Source organism: Camellia sinensis, chromosome 3, assembly GCF_055761805.1.
Source record: "Camellia sinensis isolate YWXY chromosome 3, ASM5576180v1, whole genome shotgun sequence".
In the NCBI taxonomy this organism is placed as follows: Eukaryota; Viridiplantae; Streptophyta; class Magnoliopsida; order Ericales; family Theaceae; genus Camellia; species Camellia sinensis.
This window is the reverse complement of record NC_138963.1, coordinates 140,437,070-140,459,785: the sequence shown is the minus strand read 5'-3', so window position 1 is coordinate 140,459,785 and position 22,716 is coordinate 140,437,070. Positions and strand designations below refer to the sequence as shown.

Below are 22,716 nucleotides of genomic sequence, written 5' to 3'. Positions count from 1 at the left end.
ATTTTTTATTATTTTTGTAAACATTTTTCTGACAATCAAAAAATAAAAATCCTAGAATTCAATTGTGCATTAAAAAATAAAAAATAAAAAACCTCTAACCCTAATTTGTGAATTCAAATTCAATTGAAAACCCTAGAATTGGGTTAGGGATAGGGCTAGGACTATGGTTCAATCTGTGAATTCAAAACCACAATTTCAATTCACAAATCTTATTCTGCCCACATTGATATCAATTTCAATGCACAATATTTTCACATTCACAAACCCTATTCTACCAACATTTTCATCAATTCACAACATTTTTACATTCACAAACCATATTCTACCCACATTGTACCCACATTCACATTTTCATAAACAAAATCAATACATATAAAATTCAAACTGAGAGAGGGAGAGAAACAAACAGTTCACATACCAGTGCGAGAGAGAGAGAGAGAGCAAGCAGAGAACCCACAGAGAGAGAGAGAGAGAGAGAGAGAGAGAGAGTGAGTGAGTGAGAGCAGATGAAGAACTGGTTCAAGGAAAAAAAAATGAAGTTTATAAAAAGCGTAGTTGCAAATGAGGGGGTGTGCCATTTTATATAACTTTTAAAAGCGTGGTTATGAACCACGTTTTCTTTTAAAAGTAATTTTTTTTTTAAAAGCGTGGTTTCTAACCATATTTTCTGTTGAAAGCGCGATTCTGAAACGCGGTTTTACTAAAGATGAAAATGCTAATAGGAACAACGTTTTCTTAATTAAAAGCGTATTTTGTAACCACATTTTTATAATTTTATTTATTTTGTGCACCTGAGCCAAAGACATGCTGAAAGGATATTTTGGAAACATGTTTCAGCTTATTCTAAAATTTCGCAAAAACAAGGCTTAGTTTGAAAAATAAGGGATAGTTTGACATCCCTTAAATAATCAATCTTTTTATTTTTTTTATCACATTACATCTTTATTTTTCTACACATTTTTTTATAAAAAGATAAAAAATACGTTTATTTAGATTATCCTAAACAACCTGAGTTGGCGGGGGTGCCTGTTTTGGAAAAAGCCTCAATATTTAAAGCCCTCAGCATTTTGTTGCGTATTTGACTGCTTCTTCCACTTCTACCTCAGCTCCTCCACCACCACTCCTCCGCCGGATTTCCTTCCTCCACCACCGCCGCCCCCGCCCCCGCCCCCGCCCCCGCCACCGCCACCGCCACCGCCATCGCCACTTCCGTCTAACTCTCACTCTTCCTCTTCTATATTTATCTTATCTTATATCTATCTATATATACCCCTATATAAACGCAAACATTAACATTGCCGCCTCCATTACCCTATACATACTCTCTTCCTCTTCCTGTTCATCTCCTTATTTTCTCTCTCCAACAAATGAAAATTGTCCTCCTATTTTCCCGGCGAGTCACCTTCTCCGCCGCCGCCAGCACCGCCGTCAATTTTCCTGATTATGAATTTTCCTGATCCCGGCGCCATGATGAAGGAGGCGGCGCAATTATTGTGCGGCGAGGAAAGGGAGGCGAAGAAGAATGAGAGTGTAGGTGATAGAATTTCAGGTATTCTGTATAAGTGGGTGAATTTGGGTAAACGTTGGCGTCGAAGGTGGTTTGTGTTGGAAGATGGTGTTCTTTCATATTATAAAATACACGGACATCATAAAATTGATCTCAATCTAGAGATTGAGAAACGATCCACAGTCCTCGGAGAAGATTCACTCCGCCTAATTTCTCCTCGTCACAATCACAATATTATTATTAATGGTACCTCTCAGCTCCGGCCGAAGCCTGTTGGTCAAGTTCATCTCAAGGTTTAAAAAATCTCTCCCCTATAATCACACACACACACACACACACACACACACATATACAATGCTAAATTCTATTTTCATGTCATAGTTTTATAATGCAATTGCAGATTTTAGTTTTAGCTGATTTTAATTCATGTTAGGATCCTTTTCCTATATTTCAATTCTAGTTGGTTTTAATTTTATATTTCTTTTTTGATTAACCATACGACTTATATCGTGGTTGTTAGAATTTTACATTTGATTCCATTTCGATAGGTTTTTCAAGCAAAACATTTGATTCGTGCAGTTGAATCTTAAATTAATTGAACTTACAATTGATTACGATTCATTGCAATTCAAGCGATTCAGAACAAAAAAATTTACGAATAAAGAGAAAAAAATCAACTAATGATATTGATATGTGGTTTTATTTGTTTATACATATATACAATTTAGTTATATTGATATTAATTTCAGTTTAAACACTATATGTATATTTTTATATGTAGTATGTTAAATGATTCGATACAATTAAAGATTCTATATTTTAGTAAAACGATTCACTATTCGATTCGTGATTTGACAACAATGCTTATATTTATTGAATTTCCAATTTTATTTGTGCTTGCAGGTTTCATCAATACGGGAGAGCAGGTCAGATGACAAGAGGTTTTTAATTTTTACGGGTAGTAAGAGACTGCACTTGAGGGCCAAGACTCGAGAAGATCGAGTGGCTTGGATAGATGCATTGCAAGCTATAAAAGACTTGTTCCCCAGGGTCTCTAACAGTGAACTAATGGCTCCTGTGGACAATGTTGTTGTGTCAACCGAGAAATTGAGGCAGCTGTTATTGGAAGAAGGTGTGAGTGAGGCAGCCATCCAGGACAGTGAGCAAATCATGAGAAACGAGTTTGCTGCGCTGCAGAATCAACTTATGCTGCTCAAAGAGAAGCATTGGCTCCTTCTTGATTCACTGCGGCAGTTAGAGGTACATGTAATGATTAGTAGAAAAAATCTTGCTAATCGCATTCGGAATTCTTCTTCAGTTTCTTCTGCACAAAATCATGTACATCCTAGCTCTTCAGAAATCCTGCAAATTAATTCTCCTTCAGCTTCTTCTGCACAGAATTGTGTACATCCTAGTGCTTCAGAAACTCCCCCAAATTAGCTGCTCTGCTGCTGGGAATTTTTGACTTTTTTCCTTTTTGTTTTTGTTTCTATAGTTGTAACTTCATATCTCTCCCAATTCTTTTGTATAGATTGTTAAATGGGGAAATCTTTGAACATAATTATTTTAAGTAACTGATTAAACTTGGATGAGTGTTTGTTGATGTTATCTACATGGATTTTTTAAACTGATGTTATTTTTCTGTGTTTTTAATGGAATTGAAGCAAGTTTTTTTAATGATATGTTTTTGTTGTGGAATCTAGAAAAATTGATACATATGGAGATTGATATTGATACCGTCTCTTTTAGCTTGTCAGTTGTTCTAGTGATGACTTTCTTTCGAAATCTTTCATGCAAACCTCAGAACAAATGCAATATTGAAACATATATTTGGGTTTTAGATGTCCTCCTTAATTAAGGCTGCTGCCACCCAAAACCTAAACATAGTTTCTTCTGTTTTCTTGAATATGATTTTCTATGAATTTGCATCTCAATGAGAAAAATGAGAAAATCATCTAGTTATATATTTCAAATAGTTTCTTATGTTTTCTTCAATGCATATGTACTCTCCAACTTAAAGTACTTCATTGAAGGTACTTTAAGACTTGAGTTGACAGGTGCTTCACTAGAGTTTTCATTTCTTTAGATTGACATACATTCATCAGTTAAATTATGAGTTGGCCTAAAATACTTTAGGAATTATTATGGAAAACAGTACGCAAAGTCATGCTTTCCTTTCTTTTTTTGAGTATATTTATAAGTAAGGTAGATGATGCAGGACAAGTAGTGGATTTGCAAAACAGAGGCTACTTGACAGCCTAAACAGTGTGTACTTTACGGTTTTAAGGGTGAAATCAAAGGCTAATAGGCAGGGGAGGGATTAGAGTTTGCTTTGGCGATGAATGGATATGGTTTTGAGATTGAAAAGTGTACTTTTAGAGGGTTGTAAATAGTGATTCGAGCATAGTAAATTGAAACAGAAGAGAAGAAGATGTTGGAACAATCTTTTGTGTAAATAAAAAGAACAGAAATAAGTCAAACAAAATAATTAAATAACATACCGAATTTATTTCGTTGAACCGAATAAATAATTTAAGACCAAGTCGAGTGTGTGACACTCTGTCCTTAAGACAGATTCGCCCCGCTACGGTGCTTACGGTTGAGTGGCGTCTATCTCCCAGGATACAATGATCTTCACAAATTGTAGTCGTACTCCAAACAATTTGTTCGGCGAACCAAACCTGTGTTCTAACTCTTTGAATATTTATTCCTAAAACTAAATATGAGGAATAATGCACTAAAAGAAATGGACAGCAAAGGGACCAAATATCAGACTGAATTTTCCGAATTTTTTCAAGTTCCAAGACTGCTGGAATAAGATCTATATATATAGGCAAAAAATGAGACATCCGAACAGGCGCAACCTTTTAAGTAACCAAACAGTTATGGACTGTTTGCACAATGAATACAAAAATTCAAAAAAGTTGACCGTTATTGGAAGTTGTCCAAAACCTATGAACAGGTGCATTTGAAAATTGAATATGTTAATGAACAAATTTTCAAACATAAAGGATCCGAAGTTGACCAAGTCAAACCTGTAGGTAATTTGTTATTTAAACTATTTTAAATATATATATATATATATATTAAACTATTGAAATAGTTAAATAAATAAATAAATAAAGAGGTACAAACTTTAGGAAACATTTAAGGAATCTAAAATTTAAATTTAGAATTAAATTAAATTCTAAAATTACACATTTTAATAAACCACTTAGGAACTCAAAATTTGAATTTAGAATTAAATTAAATTCCCACAATAATTTTTATTGAAAAAATTCAAAAGAATTTAATCTAAAAAATTAATGTTAAACCCGAAAACGACGTCATCTTCCCATTCACTCATAAATGGTTTTGACGTTCCGTCTTCACCACTTCACCTCTTCGGACCCACCCCAAAAGACGTTTGGGGTCCACCCAAATTGGGTTAAAAAATATTCCTATACAAAACCATTTTTTCCAACAATCCCCCACATGAATGGAAGTTGACGGAGAGAAAATGCAACAACATGATCTAATCAGAGAGTACAGAAATTGAAAACATTCTGCAAAGGATAGGTAACTTTTGGCTTTGAACCTTCCCTTATGAGACACTATCGGATTTACTAGCTAACCAGTGAACATGATGTCTTGAACTGTTCAGCCGTTTATGTAAACCAAGACAATAGAACTCACACAGTATATCTCTAGACACAGTTTAGTTCTCACTATTGTGTTTATTTTGGCCCTGAACAACCTGGTCTTCATGAGTGCTTTAAAGACTTGTAGCCCTTCACAAATCTTATAGATCCGGCCCAGTTCACACTCACATAGGTGAATCTTATGAAGAGTATCCTGCCACACTCCACTAGGTTTACCTAGATATAAGAATCATTAAAATTTTACTTAACCTCAAACGCTGCAGACATCACTATTTCATCATAGAAATGGGTAGGAGTTAGACTCCCGAGTGATCCTCCTGAGTCATTCACAACTCGGTTGTCCCTTTGAACCTAGATCTTGGGATCTCCAGTCAACTAGGTTGGGTTGCCGTTGTGGTAATTCTTATTTAATAGGCTTAAGTCCCATTCCCCTCGATGAATTCTCAACTAACTCTCTTGCTAACCCTTTGGTTAGTGGATCCGCTATGTTGTCTTTAGACTTAACATATTCTATGGAAATAATTCCATTAGAGAGTAGTTGTCTTACGGTATTATGTCGACGACGAATGTGTCGAGACTTACCGTTATACATATGACTCTGTGCTCTACCTATTGCTGATTGACTATCGCAATGTATGCATATAGCAGGTACCGGTTTTGGCCAAATTGGAATATCTTCAAGGAAGTGGCGAAGCCATTCTGCCTCTTCCCATGCTTTGTCTAAAACTATGAATTCAGATTCCATAGTAGACCTAGCAATATAAGTCTGTTTGGAAGATTTCCAAGATACAGCCGCCCCACCAAGAGTAAAGACATACCTACTAGTGGACTTCGAGTCTCTAATATCCGATATCCAATTTGCATCACAGTATCCTTCAAGTACTGCTGGATATCTAGTATAGTTAAGCCCAATGTTACGAGTAAATCGGAGATATCTTAGAACCCTTATCATTGCTTTCCAGTGTTCTACTCCCGGATTACTCGTATATCTACTTAATTTACTTACTGCATAAGCTATATCTGGGCGGGTGCAGTTCATCAAGTACATTAAGCTTCCAATAATTTGGGCATACTCTAATTGAGAAATACTTTCCTGTACATTTTTAGAAAGATACAAATTAACATCTACAGGTGTTCTAGTTAGATGATCATCATCTTTGCTAAATTTGTCAAGTATTTTCTCAATGTAATGAGATTGTGACAAAGCATATCCTTCTGATGTTTTGGTAATTTTCATACCAAGAATTACATCAGCAATGCCCATGTCCTTCATGTCAAAATGTTTATTCAACATTTTCTTGGTAGTTTTAATCATATCATTATTACTACCTATGATGAGCATATCATCTACATAAAGACATACAATGACATAACCTTTATCTGTGTTTTTAATATAAACACATTTGTCACACTCATTAATTTTAAATCCATTTGACATCATTGCCTTGTCAAATTTCTCATGCCATTGCTTTGGCGCTTGTTTTAAACCATATAATGATTTAACCAATTTACACACTTTCTTTTCTTTCCCTGGAACAGAAAACCCTTCTGGTTGTTCCATGTAAATTTCTTCATTTAACTCACCATTTAAGAAAGCGGTTTTAACATCCATTTGATGAATTTCTAGATTGTATAGAGATGCAATGGCAATTAGCATTCTAATGGATGTTATTCTAGTAACTGGTGAGTATGTGTCAAAGTAATCAAGACCTTCTTTTTGTCTAAATCCTTTGACTACAAGTCTTGCCTTGTATTTGTCAATTGATCCATCCGCTTTCATTTTCCTTTTGAAAATCCACTTATATCCAAGAGGTTTACAACCTGGTGGTAAGTCCACTAATTCCCAAGTGTGATTTTGCAATATGGATTCAACTTCACTGTTGACAGCTTCTTTCCATAAAGGAGCTTCAGGACTGGACATAGCCTCTTTAAAAGTTAAAGGCTCATTTTCTGCCATATATGTTAGAAAATCTGGACCAAAAGATTTTGAGGTTCTAGCACGTTTACTACGCATAGGTTCCTCTTCTTCATTTTGATCTAACTCTTGTTCTTGATCATGTTCTTGATCATTACTAGTAATAGCATCAAAAGATCTTTTCTTATTACTAGTCTCTTGTCCAATCTTATTCGGAAATACATGTTCAAAGAAATATGCATTCCGAGATTCAATAATAGTATTTACATGCATTTCGGAATGTTCTGATTTATGAATCAAAAACCGATATGCACTACTATTCTTGGCATAACCAATGAAAATGCAATCAATGGTCTTAGGACCTATCTTAGTCTTTTTAGGACTAGGAATAGCCACTTTAGCCAAACACCCCCACACTTTTAAGTATTTGTAGGATGGTACTCTTCCATGCCACAATTCATAAGGTGTTTGATTTATGTTCTTTCGGGGTACTTTATTTAAAATATAATTAGCAGAAAGTATTACTTCCCCCCACAAGTTCTGAGGTAATCCAGAACTTATTAACATGGCATTCATCATTTCTTTTAAAGTCCTATTTTTCCTTTCAGCAATTCCATTTTGCTAAGGTGAGTAAAGAGCGGTGGTTTGATGAATTATTCCACGTTCTTTACAAAACTCACCAAACGGTGATTCATATTCACCACCTCTATCACTTTTAAGTTTCTTGATTTTCTTACCAAGTTGATTTTCAACTTCATTCTTATATTGAATGAAAGTTTCCAAAGCTTTATCCTTGGTTCGAATTAAATAAATATAACTATATCTAGTATAGTCATCTATAAAACTGATTACATACTTTTTTCCACCTCTGGTTTGAATTGATTTAAAATCACAAATGTCACTATGAATTAATTCATGTGTCCTATTTTTCCTTTCCATTGAATGAAAAGGAGTTTTAGATAATTTTTTCTCAACGCAAATTTCACATTTATGATTTGAATCAATGTTAAATTTAGGTAAACATTCCATATTAATTAATCTACGCAAAGATCTATAATTAACATGTCCTAGTCTACCATGCCATAAATTTGAAGACTCAAGCAAGTAAGAAGAAGATGTAGTATTATTAATAGCTGAGGGTACAACGGTCATTACATTTAACTTGAAAAGGCCATCTGTAGGCGCGCCCGCCGAGGGCCTCGTCCCCCTACAGTTCAGACTCGCCATTTTTGTTGTCGCGGTTCTTAATCTGAACCAAAGAGTCCAAATCTGGCAAATCGTTTTAAGAAACAGATTTTTGAAAAAGTAGTGCCAAACATGGACTGCTTTGCCAGATACAGAGTCGCCACCTAAATATTTTTAAAATGGGGAAATTTAGAAAACCCTGACTCGGTGCCGAAGGCCACATGTCCGTCATCACCAGAGTTGTCTCGGCTCGGGAGCTTGGGTACGATCGGGGAAGGTCAGCTATGAGCACCCCCTTTCGCCCGGTCCGAAGACCGGCCTCTACTAACCATGATATCCGATTTTGAAAACGTTATGTGTTCTTAATCCATTTATTAGCCTAGAATTACTATGTTATGCCCGCAGCAAACAAGTATAGACTAGATTGCCTAATTTGGAAAGAAACATTGCATATCCGTTTGTTTTGAAAATGCTTTGGAATTTGCTACTCGCAAGTAGGCTAAAACACGGATTTCAATGAGTTTTTCCAACTCAAACAATCCAACCTCCACCCACAGGCATTCAAAACATTTTATCACATAAGCATCTAGCCACATGGTAAACATGCTGTCATGTTAGCATTCACACGCATGCAAGATCCTAAAGCGAAAATACTTACATCGTACTCCGCGCCAAAACAATAAACTAGTTAGCAAACATGAGTGTCCTAGTTCACGTTAGAAATGGCTAATGCATCACATGCAAAAATGCAATCTAGGCAGGCTCGACTAACCCTAAACATGGCATGTGAAATGCGGTCAACTACCACATATTCAATTTGTGAATTGAAGTACAGATGCAGTTAGCGTGATGTACCGAGCCTAATGCATGCAATACAAATGCATGGATGCACACATGCATAGCATAAGGTATGCTAAATTAAACGTGCCCTAATCTACCATCATAAGCAGGTAAATAAAAGGGAAGAAAGAAGTGGGGATTGGAAGACATACACACCACCCACACACACTTATTACAGATTTGCCCTCACTCGGAGGGGCCAAATAAATATTACAAATTAATTAACTACGCAAGCTAATTAAATATTACAAATTGCCTAATCAACTAAGCAAATTAACTAAAACTAAGGAAAACAGAAAATCGCCTCGGGAAACGCGCTGCCATGCATAGGCTGCCTCTGTTTTCCTTCTTTCACTCCTCTGGAGGTTGCCAAAACCTCAGGACTGCTTCCTTGGGAAATGGAGATCACCATCGGCTGAATGGAATTGCCACCGGCAGTGTGGTATTGTCACCGGCACAAAACAAAGCTATCGGCTGGTGATTTAATGCCGGTCGGCAACATATACTGCCGGTCGGCAAAGAATGCCTGCAGAACCTGCAATTGACAGCAACAGAGGGCAAGGCAAAGCATGGCAGCACAATTCAAGGCATATATGCACCAACCATGTCCCTTATCATGATAATGACTCAAAGGGGCATGTGCCTCGATTCTCGGACCACCAATCACGCATTTCCATGCATGATGGCCCAAAGAACCAAGTATGCAATTTTCATGTCAAATGAAATGCAAACCAATCAAACAAACAAGGCCCAATTCCTATCACCAATTCAAGGAACAAGGCATGCATGCAAGATGCAATGCAACCTAGGCACACAAGCTAAGGATGTAACATGGCATGGCAACAAACTTATGCAAGCATGCAAACAAACATGAGGCAATGCTAACCAATGCAAAGGTGGTCTAAAGCATGATTTTAGGCAGCTCCAATAAGGCCTAAAACAAGGGCCAAAGTGCTATAATGAGGGACCAAATACACATGCACACATACACATGTTGAAAGGCCAACACTTAGGCATAAATTGAACAACCCTCAAACACATTTGAAAGGGGGAATTATGGACTAATTAGCATGCAACATAAGCATTGAAATCATGCTAAAACATGGTGCCAAACCAAGCAATAAATCAAGCCAAGCATGCACCAAATGGCCTAAATGCTCAAAGCAAACCAATAGAGTATTGAACTACACTTAGCAAGACCAAACATGGCATGGACTCATTGACCAAAAACAGAGTTTTGGGACATTAATACAAGGCCTAAGGACCACTTAGATGGCATCCAAATGACTCAAAAACAAAGGCATGCATAAACACCAAAACATGGAGCATTGCTACACAAGCTTATGAGGCATTAAAGATGCATCCAAGGTAAACATATAGGCATGCAAATAGGACTGAAATGACATGGTGGATGATCCCAAATCACCAAATCAATGCAAAGATGTCATGCTATACATTCATATGCTCAAGGCCAACAAGCCCAAATACAAAGGAACTATACCAAGCATGCCAAAATCAACCCAAACACTTATGGACAGACCTAAAACATGTCAAGATAAGCACAAAATCTTCACAAATGTAAGCCTAAAACATGCTAGAAACGAAGGCACACAACCTAAGACATGTTAAGGCATAAACAAGGCATTACATGGCAACTATGCTAAGCATGCATGGAGTACCAAAACCAATCAAAAACAGAGGTATAATATGACATATTAAGCATAAAAAGCAGCCAAGTCATGGTCAATACACCCTCTAACATAATGCTCTCTCAAGAGGCCAAAACATGCCCTTTTCAAGGACAACAAGGAGAGGGGGTGGCCCTCTCCTTCTTGGGACTTCAAGGCATCACCTTCACCACTGAAATCCCTCAAGATTTCAGTGATGAAGAGACCCCAACACCAAAATCCCGGAGTTCACACAAATGGGCACAAAATGAGGCCTTTCAAGGCCTAAGGGTATTCAAACTTACCCAAACCACAAAACACTCTTAACAAACAACCAAGAGGGTCTAAAAACAGAACTTTTTTGTATTATACACCAAGCTCAAAAACGAATTTAAGATAGGTAGAAATACAATGCAAAAATGGGGTAAAAAGGGGTAAGATTCTTACCCTTGAAGCCTTCTTCAACAATGATGCTCCAATGGCCTTCCTTGGCTTGAAATCAGCTTCAAAACCTCAAAATCAGTCCTTTAGAACCTCAGTTCCAAGAGGAAGGTGAAACACTAGGTACTTGTGTGCAATAGTATGGACTAAAACACACACAAGAGCACAAAAGAGAGGGAAAGAGAGATAGAATGTGTATCTAACCCTAACCCTAGAACTCAAACCCTAACAATGGCTGTCTAAGCTCTCAAAAAATCTTAAGTCTCTAACCTCCTTCAGCCAAGAGACCAACCTCTCTCTATATAGAAGCTTTTTGTCTTGTAAAGCTTACAAGACAAGCTTCCAAGAGAGAGATCCCTCCATACACGTGTATGGAGGGGAGCCAAAAGCAAGACAGCTGTCTTAAAATATCTGCAAAAGTAGATGCACAGTAGTCGGCCGGCCAAAAATGCCATCTTGGCCAAAAAGAGTGCCGGCCGGCACTAAATAGTGTTGACCGGCAACAAATAGTGCCGGCCGGCAATATACATTGCCGGTGGCAGCAAAAACCAGCCGGTGGCCTCTAGCCCCTGCCGGTGGTGGGTGGGGATGGTCTACAAGCCCTACCCTGCCCTTCCAAGGCACAACACAAGTGTTTGGTGCAAAACCAGACACTAAACAGTCGAGTTCGGAGATCCTGAGACAAGGCGCGTAGCCGAGACCTCCGGGAACTCCAAACGAACGCAAACATGGATGATCACCGAGTGTTCAAACGGTGACGTCCAAGTCTTGAGGACGGTCAAAAATGGGGTGTCTACAGTTGCCCCTCTTTGACAGAACTCGAAAGTCATAACAATGACGGGAGTGAATGTCAAAGCCCAGAGACGACCCATTTTTGACAAGGCCGAAGACTTAGACACACATGCAAGACAAACAAGGTATGCGCCCGAAGGCAGGGGCAAAATGCAAGACAATGCACCGAGCCGAGCATAACATATGATCATGCAAGAAAGCTGTGAAGCAAACATGCGACAATTTTAAGCTAGCATACACCAAAGTACACTACAATGCAGAAAGGATGTAAGAGAATTATGCAATTCTCGATACGTCTCACTCGGAGGATACAATACCTGTTCGGTTCGTCTGGTCGCGTCAGCCTCAAATGAACCGTACATACAATATCGGGCCTGCAAAGAAAGCAAACTTAACAGGTACAATATTGTTAGCAATATGCATAGTAGTGTACTCGAAATGCGTGACAGCGCAAAGCAAGTGGGAAGCATTAAAACGCTGTGAAAATGCAAACATGTAAGTGAAGCGTGCGGTCTACGCAGGCAACGGGATTGATCATAAGCATGCGGTCTACGCAAGTAATAAAATAAAATACAAACATGCGGTCTATGCAGGTAATGTAATTAACATGCGGTCTACGCAATCAAAACATGCGGTCTACGCAGGTAACGAATTTAACAATTATGCGGTCTACGCAAGCAATACATGCGGTCTACGCAGGTAATGAAATTAATACGCGGTCTACGCAATCAAAACATGCGGTCTACGCAGGTAAAGAAATTGAACAATTAAATATGCGGTCTACGCAAGTAAAGAAATTGAACAATTATGCGGTCTACGCAAGCAATACATGCGGTCTACGCAGGTAAAGAAATTGAACAATAAATATGCGGTCTACGCACGGAAAGAAATTGAACAATTATGCGGTCTACGCAAGCAATACATGCGGTCTACGCAGGTAAAGAAATTGAACAATAAATATGCGGTCTACGCAAGGAAAGAAATTGAACAATTATGCGGTCTACGCAAGCAATACATGCGGTCTACGCAGGTAAAGAAATTGAACAATAAATATGCGGTAATGAAATCAACAAATTATGCGGTCTACGCAAGCAATACATGCGGTCTACGCAAGCAATGAAATTAATATGGGGTCTACCCAAACGAAACATGCGGTCTACGCAGGTAATGATATAATGCGGTCTACGCAAGCAAAACATGCGGTCTACGCAAGTAATGGATTTAAACAATGATGCGGTCTACGCAATCAAAGCATGCGGTCTACGCAGGTAAAGAAATAATGCGGTCTACGCAATCAAAACATGCGGTCTACGCAGGTAGTGAAATTAAACAATTAATATGTGGTCTACGCAAGCAATACATGCGGTCTACGCAGGTAAAGAAATTGAACAATAAATATGCGGTCTACGCAAGGAAAGAAATTGAACAATTATGCGGTCTACGCAAGCAATACATGCGGTCTACGCAGGTAAAGAAATTGAACAATAAATATGCGGTCTATGCAAGTAAAGAAATTGAACAATTATGCGGTCTACGCAAGCAATACATGCGGTCTACGTAGGTAAAGAAATTGAACAATAAATATGCGGTCTACGCAAGGAAAGAAATTGAACAATTATACGGTCTACGCAAGCAGTACATGCGGTCTACGCAGGTAAAGAAACTGAACAATAAATATGCGGTCTACGCGAGGAAAGAAATGATTACAAACATGCGGTCTACGCAGGTAATGTAATTAACATGCGGTCTACGCAAGTAAAGAAATGATTACAAACATGCGGTCTACGCAGGTAATGTAATTAACATGCGGTCTACGCAAGTAAAGAAATGATTACAAACACGCGGTCTACGCAGGTAATGTAATTAACATGCGGTCTACGCAAGTAAAGAATGATTACAAACATGTGGTCTACGCAGGTAATGTAATTAACATGCGGTCTACGCAAGTAAAGAATGATTACAAACATGCGGTCTACGCAGGTAATGTAATTAACATGCGGTCTACGCAAGTAATGAAATGATTACAAACATGCGGTCTACGCAGGTAATGTAATTAACATGCGGTCTACGCAAGTAATGAAATGATTACAAACATGCGGTCTACGCAGGTAATGTAATTAACATGCGGTCTACGCAAGTAATAAAATGATTACAAACATGCGGTCTACGCAAGTAATGTAATGAGATGCGCAAAACCGCGCAACGGAATGCAATGCACAAAACAGCGTGACGGTTTGAAATGCACAAAACAGTGCGATGATTCGAATTGCACAAAACAGTGCGACGGTTTGAAATGCACAAAACAGTGCGATGATCCGAATTGCACAAAACAGTGCGACGGTTTGAAATGCACAAAACAGTGCGATGATCCGAATTGCACAAAACAGTGCGACGGTTTGAAATGCACAAAACAGTGCTTGATTTGAAATGCACGAAATAGTGCGATGATTTGAAATGCACAAAACAGTGCGCGAGTTTGAAATGCACAAAACAGTCCGACGATTTTGAAATGCACAAAACAGTGCGCGATTTGAAATGCACAAAACAGTGCGCCGGTTTGAAATGCACAAAACAGTGCGATTGATATGCGATACACATGGGGCAACTTTTGGACCTTGTAAAAGTCAAAAGGATACGGAAAGGATACACCTTGCATGAATTGGAGTGCCACGCACAGGAGACACGACCCGAGGTCAAAACGGAGGCCGGTTGAGTGTCGGAAATGCACTTTCTTGCACCTTCTTGAGCTATGAAGACCCAAAACTTCTCACATGGCCTAAACAAGGTTGTGGGAACACCACCGGCCGAAAAGGGAGGCCACCGGCTGTCCACCGGCTGAAAAATAAATCCATCGGCACAAAATACTGCCGGCCGGCACAAAATATTGCCGACCGGCAAACAGTTGCTGAGTCGGGGCAGATTCGACTTTTCACTTTGGGTGTTTTAAAATAGGGTTTCAAAACCCTATTTTCTCATTCCTCTTCCGCCGAAATCCTTCACACTCTCTCTCTAGAGCTTTTTCCTCTCCTCGTTTCTCTGTTTCTTCGCGTTCTACGCCCGTTTCGTCGTCGGATCCGCGATTTTTTTCGCGTTTCGGACATTTTCCACCGATCACATTTTTGTTTCGGTGCCTCGTTTGGTGTTTCTGCCTTTTCGGGGTTTGTTCCCCTTGCTTTCCTCTCCATTTCCGTGCCTTTTCACATTCCGGCCTTCCCGGCCATTTCCGATCCTCTCGGGAGTTGACTTTTCGGTTGACTCTTCGTATTCCGGCCCGATTTTCCTTCCTCCGGCCATTTTCTCATTACTCTTGACATGGCGGACGACATTCCACGTGGCGGGACTCCCCCGGACCACGAGATAGATCCCGGGGTCGAGCTCCTACCGTTGAGCGAGCGCCCGTTCGACCCGGCGACCTACCGACCGGCGATCCATGCTCTGCCCCCCGACGGCCTGCGTTAGTTCCGGAGCTTCGAGAGGCACGTGGCGCCCGAGCTATTGCTGCGCGAGCCTACCTCCCACATTTCATTCGGCACTTCCGAGGTAATTCTCTTTCTTCTGCTTTACTTTCCGCAATGTAGGATACAAAACTGTCATAGTTAGTTGTACTCTTTAACTGCTTGAATTTGATATACCGTAGACTGTAGTTGACTGTAAACATACATACAACTGATATCTACTTGAGACTGACACATGCACACACACTGCACTAACCCCGGATCACTCAAACACACGGCGCACACTGTATTTCACTGCAAACACACCGGTACCCGGTATTTGTCTGAATCTGTTAAATTTGCACACAATGCTATATCTGTTCTGAAACACCCAAACACGCTGACACATCACACGTATTTCACTGTAAGCACACCGGCACCCGGTATTTGCCTGAATCTGACAAACTTGTACATATGCTTCATCTGCTTTTTTTTCAAAACTGCATTTTGAATGTTGTCTTGCAATTCGTTATTTTCTGTTTATAGAAGGGTTCCCATACCATTCGCGGGTATGGGAATACTGGTGCTCGGGAGTGGTATGATGAGCTCCCTGACGCAGTCCGACGCATCGTGGATCGAGCGGGTTTCGGCGCCTTCTGCCGAGGACTCTCTAGGCTCTCCACTTGCAGGCCTCTCCTTGCCGCTTTGGCGGAGAGGTGGTGGGACACCACGGATTCTTTTCACTTTTCCGCTGCAGGGGACATGACGATGACCCCTTACGATTTCTCGATGCTCACTGGCATCGGGGTAGGGGGGATCCGATCCCTTTCGACATCGACATGGATGAGTGGACCGTCGCTCAGGTCCATCTACTGGGGGAGGCCCCACCTCTTGCTCGTCCGGGCTTCGTCCGATACTCTTGGTTCGAGGTCCAGTTTAGGGTCCAGCCTGTGTTGGAGGAGGAGGCGCAGATGACCCAGGAGGACGTGGAGAGGTATGCTCACGGCTTCCTCATGTTCCTGTTCGGGACGACCATCTTCGCCGAACACCGTGCCTCTCTGTCTTCTCAGCGCACTGGTGGACGTCCGGGACATCCTGCACTATGATTGGGGTGGCGCTGCTCTGGCCACCCTTTATGGATATATGAGCTCGGCTTCGCGCGGCAGCGGCCAGCTACTCGGAGGCTATTGGCGGGCTTGGGAGGTACATTTCTTCTCCGCTTTTCATTGCTGCCCGATATTTTCTGTACTCTGTACACTGCACACACTGTAGTCTGCTTTATACTTGTTGTATACTGTACACACGGCACACACATACATTCTGCTTCACACTGACTGTACACTGCTCACACGGTACACTGCACACAATACACTGCGCAACACACGGCTCTGCCATTTCTGCTTTATTCTGTATATTCTGCTTTTTCTGATAAATGCACTGGTATTTACCTTGTAGCTGTGGGTTTACGCCTACTTTCCTAGGCTTGCCCCTGTACCTGTCGCGGAGACCCCTCTGGTTGTCCCCTTTTCACGCCACTTTGACGGGAGATGCACCCGACGGCCGCGAGAGACTTTCGGCTTTTTTCGCCGATACTTCGACACCATTACCCCGACCGAGGTATGTTTTACTTGCAGTTCATTTAAGCTTCGCTTTCCCACTGCATATTTCAATAACAGTAGATAACAATCTGTCTGTCACTTTCAGATCACTTGGCGGCCGTGGGCTCCATTGCCAGCTGTGACTCGAGATCGGTTTGCTGGTGCCGATGAGACCTCACGTTTCCGGATCTTGCTGGATGGCCCGGTCTTTCAGGCTTGGTACCTGGGGAAGCGTTTCCTACGCCAGACCCTGGGGTTACCTGAGCAGATAGTCCCGGTTCACCCTCCTGCGGATATGAGGGAGACCGAGAGGCTCACCAGCGAGCAGATGGACGACTACACCATTGGCTGGGAGGAGGCCGGCTTCAGAGGCACCGGAGACTATCGGGAGTACGTACAGACGTACCTGATGCAACCTCTGAGCGGCCGTCGAGCAGAGGGGGCCAGGCCTGTGGCATCGGCGGCTGGGGCCGGAGCGGGAGTTGGAGTAGGGGCTGCGAGGAGGGCCCGAGTCCATGGCAGGGGCGGAGCTCAGGGAGGACGGGGGACTGGCTGGCCCGCCCTGACTGTTGTACTGACTTTCCAGGGGCAGGGTGGGGCGACCTATCAGATCCCCTTCGCCCCTCCGCCAGCTGATCATGAGTTCGTCGATGTCCCCGATTTACCTCCGGTATGTATTACTGCATTTTTGTATAATCATTTCATTTCAGTCTGTTTGATATTCCACAGAATATTGATGCATCTGATACTTTTGCAGGCTTCTTCTGAGTACACCCGTCAATCGTTGGCGATGAATGCCTCGATGATGGGGATGCTTCAGCGGACATTTGACCTCCTAACCCTCTACAGCATACCGGTATGTCCTTCTGACACTGGCCTCAAACCATTCATACACTGCTTTACATAATCTGATGCACGGCACAACACCTGATACACTGATCTCACAGTATCCGATACACTGCATACACTGCATTCCGCACTGTACTCTGCACTGATAAACTGCTCCCGGCATTCTCATACTGTACTCATACACTGCATTCTGCACTGTTAAACTGCTCACGGCATTCTCACTGTACTCTGCATTGCATTCTGCACTGATAAACTGCTCACGGCATTCTCATACTGTACTCATATACTGCATTCTGCACTGATAAACTGTCTACAGTATACTGATGCATTTCCCTTTTTATGTACTTTTTCAGCCTCATTTCCAGATTCCTATGGCAGGAGGTGCTCCAGCTGGACCTTCCGTCCCTGCCCGGGGGAGAGATGAGGAGGGCCGAGTATTCCCCCGCTCCAAGGCGGGGCGCGCTCATGTCGGGAGCAGCTCGCGAGCTCCAGTCCCGGACGATGATGATGACGAGGAGTCAGAGGCGGAGGCAGAGGCAGAGTCTGAGTCATCGGAGGAGGAGACCGGAGGCGGTTCTAGCTCGGGCTCTGACGACGATGCTGATGATGCTCCTGGACCCTTGTCCAGGAAGAGGACCAGGACAGACTGACGGCCCTTGGAGTGCTCGACACCGATGCAGATTTTTGTTGTTTTTTTTTTTTTTTCTCTTCCTTCTTGTACTTTTGCTTTTTTTTATTGTCGGTAGATGGATTACCTTGTACTGCCGCAGGCAAATTTTGTTTTCCTCAGAACTTTGTACTTGAAAAGATGATGAAATGAAACGGGCTTTTTATCTGAAAAAGTGTTTACATCCATATGTCTTTACATTTCATACTGTGCATCGCATCGCGTCATATTACACCTCAATGTAAATGAAATTGATTGGTTGTCTGAAAATTGAATGCTTGCACTGTAGTAATCAAATAACCGAACAACCAACAGCAAAATAACCCTAAGCAATCCACTGCCTGATTCTGGACACACAGCCCTTACTCTGTTGGGGATTAATCTGCATACAGCCCATAACACAGCATTCGGTTCATTCTGCACACAGTAAATTCTGAACAAAACAGCCCAATCTGACAAGACGGAGCTCAAAGATGGAACCGGTTGGAGTCGAAACACGTTCAAATGTAGAGAATGGCACAGCATTCTGAGTGTAAATGATTTTTGAAATCGAATGAGGGTTTTTCAAACCGGGATATCGAGCCTACAACTGAACGCAGCGGGGAGGACTCATTTATAGGTACACGACCTAACACAACGAGACACGCTCGAAAAAGACCTAAAACAAAAGTTGAGGTAAACAAAACCGAAGACACGACATACAGACGCGCTGACGAAGACGGGGGACCTCAGATCACGAGGAGCCAGTTTCTCTAGGCATTGTTTCCCACCCTTTCTGATTTGTGATTCTCACATCACTCGGCTCTCGAGCTCGGATTTTCTCTCAAAACCCTTTTCCTCACTTTTCTCTCAACTTACACCTCTCTATTCTTCGTTCTCTCATTTTTCATCCCTCCCCGGGGTGATTGATGGATAAATAGAATGGTGTGGGTTCATGCTCAACACTGTTAGCTCACAGCCATTTCTTCTGACGGGTAGAGCACTCTTCTGGCAAATACATCGATGACGGGGGAAAGACAGAACGCCTGGCTCAACTGTGCCCCTAGTTCATCATTTTAACCATTCTTTGTTTTTGCTTTCTACTAAAACAGTTTTGATCAAAATGAGAGTCAGATTAACGTACTTGTTCGATTTTTGATTTGAAAAGTATGCGAGTCAGGCTGCAAGCACTGAAAATTTTCCTTTTTGGGTCCAAGACAATGGTCCAGTTTTGGAAAGTGGAACAATTTTCGAGAAAATAGTCAACCTCAGTAAAAATTTTCAAAAAGCTATTTTTCAAACAGCTGATGCTCAACAAGCATGGAACTTACTCTTCGAGATGCGCAACCTCGGATCGGAGGCAATGGAAAATCGCCCCTGGTTTGAAGGGGGGTGGGAGGCAACAGAAAGTTGCCCCTAGTTTGAATGGCGGCTCACGGCGGCTCACGGCGGCTCGTGGCAACGGAAAGTCGCCCCTTGTTTGGGTGGTGCCGCAGCAGTCCGCAGACAGTCTTCATTGGCGGTGGTCGAACTCTCGGACACAGCGATGACGAAGACGGTCACAACAAATATATGGACACAGTCGTCTTTGGAGGGTGTTGGCAGCTGGACTTTGGGGTGAAATCGAAACCATTGCATGAACTGAGACGCTACGAAAGTGTTGGGGGCTGGACTTCACGATGAAGTTGCCTACGTATCCCAAACATGGGAATCAAGCCTCACGTAGTTCCGGTTAAGGTACACTCGGGTATTTTAACCTTCACTTTGTTTGGCTCTTACTTTTGCCAAGGCGCCCGATGCGGGTTTTCGACCTTGCGAGCTTCTTTTGATTTTCTTTTAAAATTTTTTCAATTCTTTTTCACATTTTTCTTTTTCTTTTCATTTTTTCATTTTTGTATTTTTTTGCTTCTTTTTTTTTTTTTTTTTTTGTATTTTTCTCTTGCTCTAACTTTTGCCTGGGTCGCCCTTCCGGGTTTTCGGCCCAGCGAGCCTCTCAAAGGGTAAAAGTGTAGCAAGTCCATGCCAAATGGTTCCTGAAATTGAAGCCCCTCTGTGTCTAGGAGAACGGCTGTTGCAATGATTTGCGGAAGGATCCGTCATGGCTGCTCCACGAGCTTCTTCTGGCGAGATCTACTCCTTCCGATTCGGCTTTGGTGCCTCTTGCTCGAGGGCTACTTCGAAACTGGCCATACAGACCTTTCCTGGCGTCTGACCGTTGAACTTTTGAACGTTCTGAACGGGTTCAAAGTTTGAAACGGATGGGTTTAATTTTGAGGCTGAGAGCGATCCTAGGCTGCGCAATCTCAAGAGCGATTCCACACAGGTCTTCGCAGGGCCGCGTAAAACATTTGTTTTTGAAAGTTTTTAAGAAAGCGACAAATCGCTCGCGCCGAAGATAGTGTGGTACCAATCTGGATCCAGCCAAGATCCTCCTCAGTACTCACGCCGACAAGCATGATTTCACTCATAAAAAGGCTTAGCACGCCTCTCTTTCTCTCAAAATGATCAAAATTTTGTAAAACCTGAGGAATTCTTTCCTCTTCGTTTTTATCACCGCAGTGTTCAAAAAGTTTGAAAAACTTAGGTTAATGCAATGAGTTTGGCGCACAGGAGAGCAGGCGAGATGTACTGTCAGCCCAATCAAATTCTTTGGCACTTATGCTGAAAGCAAGCATGAAGTTGAGATAGCAACAGCTGTTCCGTTCAGATTTGTTGGTGTAACTGGCCCCTCGGCGGAAACAGACTCAAAACAAAAAACAGATAATTACAAAACAAAACGGTGTTCGGGACAACAACCCCAGAATCACCTGGTATTATATACAAAGGGGACTGACTCGATACAACAAGACAGACCCTTAAGCAAAAAGGCTGACTCAAGACAAAGAGACAGACTCAAAACAAAAGACTGACTCGACACCCAAGCCAGGATTTACAAAAACTCGGTTTCACTGATGTTCAAAAATGTGTGCCAGACGCTACATCCAAAATATACCAAATGTCGCCCGCAGGCGGTTCACTTTACATACTCGCAGTATCCGAGCCCTCGAAATCCAACAACTGGGTGGTAACGGACTTGGCTGAGGTGGGTGGGAGGATAATCTTGTTGTCGATCAAATCCTGCACTTCATGACGAAGGCGGGAACAACCATCGGTACTGTGGCCGGACTGTTGGTGGTACGCGCAGTACAAGGTAGCATCATGCGTGGCGGGGAGATTCTTCGGGAGTGGCCGAGGCTCCAAAGGTTTAAGATGCCCATTCTTCGCCAATATTAGCAATGCCCTAGACAAAGGCATGTAGAGGTCGTGAAAGATCCTGCGCCCTCGGGGCAGGTACTTTGGAGTTTGAGGATTCTTTCCAGATGCGCTAGCGAAAGGATCTGCTGGCACTGCCTTGGCTTTTTGACCCTTTCCCGGTGCAGGATTGGGAACGACAGGAATTGTCTGGGCATGACGGGGCCCATCCCGATTTTCTACCTGGCTTGAACTGCCTTTGATCGGAGTGGGGAAAGCATCATCCACAGCTTTGATCACGATCGCAGAAGTTTGTTGCTTGTTCATCCCTCTGACTTTCAGAGCCTCGACTGCCCACAGCAGTTGTTCAATAGGATCGGCATCTACCTTTGCCTTGTCTTTTCCTCTGGTCTCAGCCTGATCAAGAGTCTGGGTCGGTGCTGGTATGTCGCCGCTGTAGCTGGAAGCCACCTCTGGCTGGCTGAGCTCTATTACAATCCGCCCCAGTAGCGGGGGCTCCTGTGGTATGAAATTCCCGGCATATGGCGCCGCTGGCGGTGAAGCCGACATTCCATAGGCCAGATCGGCCACGGACCTCTGGAGGTCACCTATCATTCCCATCAATTCAAAGGTGGTGGGCTCACGAGCCTGATATAACTGGGGAGCCCAGACCGGGTGCACAACGGGCGACCTGGGTGGGTGTGACATATTGATGCTGGCCTCACTCTGCGGAGCGGTCCCCTGCTCCAATGCGGCCGTCATAACCACAATTTCTTCTGAATTTTGTGCCGCCATAAATCTTGCCTCAGCAAAGGGGAGACACTGGCTATTCTGTATCAGCTCTGCAACTCTCTGAACTGAAAGGAAAAACAGACAGCATTTCAGCCCAAACTGATCAAACACGGGTGTAGCCAAACAACTGTACCCTACTGCTGATCACTGTTCCTAGAAATCACTGTCCCCCCAAAAT

The 22,716-nt window shown here is 42.2% G+C and overlaps 1 protein-coding gene across 24 annotated transcripts in view; it reads left to right on the top strand.

Moving 5' to 3' along the window:
• The first annotated feature begins 1,035 nt into the window (after positions 1-1,035).
• LOC114266660 (Pleckstrin homology (PH) domain superfamily protein) overlaps positions 1,036-22,716 on the top strand; it is a 74,962-nt gene continuing 53,281 nt past the window's right edge. For 21 of the 24 annotated variants that reach the window (XM_082920987.1, XM_028207575.2, XM_082920984.1 and 18 more), the window contains exons 1-2: positions 1,081-1,800; positions 2,411-2,767. In XM_082920987.1, the coding sequence (XP_082777113.1) occupies positions 1,444-1,800; positions 2,411-2,767 (714 nt within the window). In that variant the 5' untranslated portion in view covers positions 1,081-1,443. Of the gene's footprint in view, positions 1,801-2,410; positions 3,185-22,716 lie in introns of those variants that run through there. The other 3 variants (XM_028207573.2, XM_082920985.1, XM_082920986.1) reach the window with 3 other exon arrangements.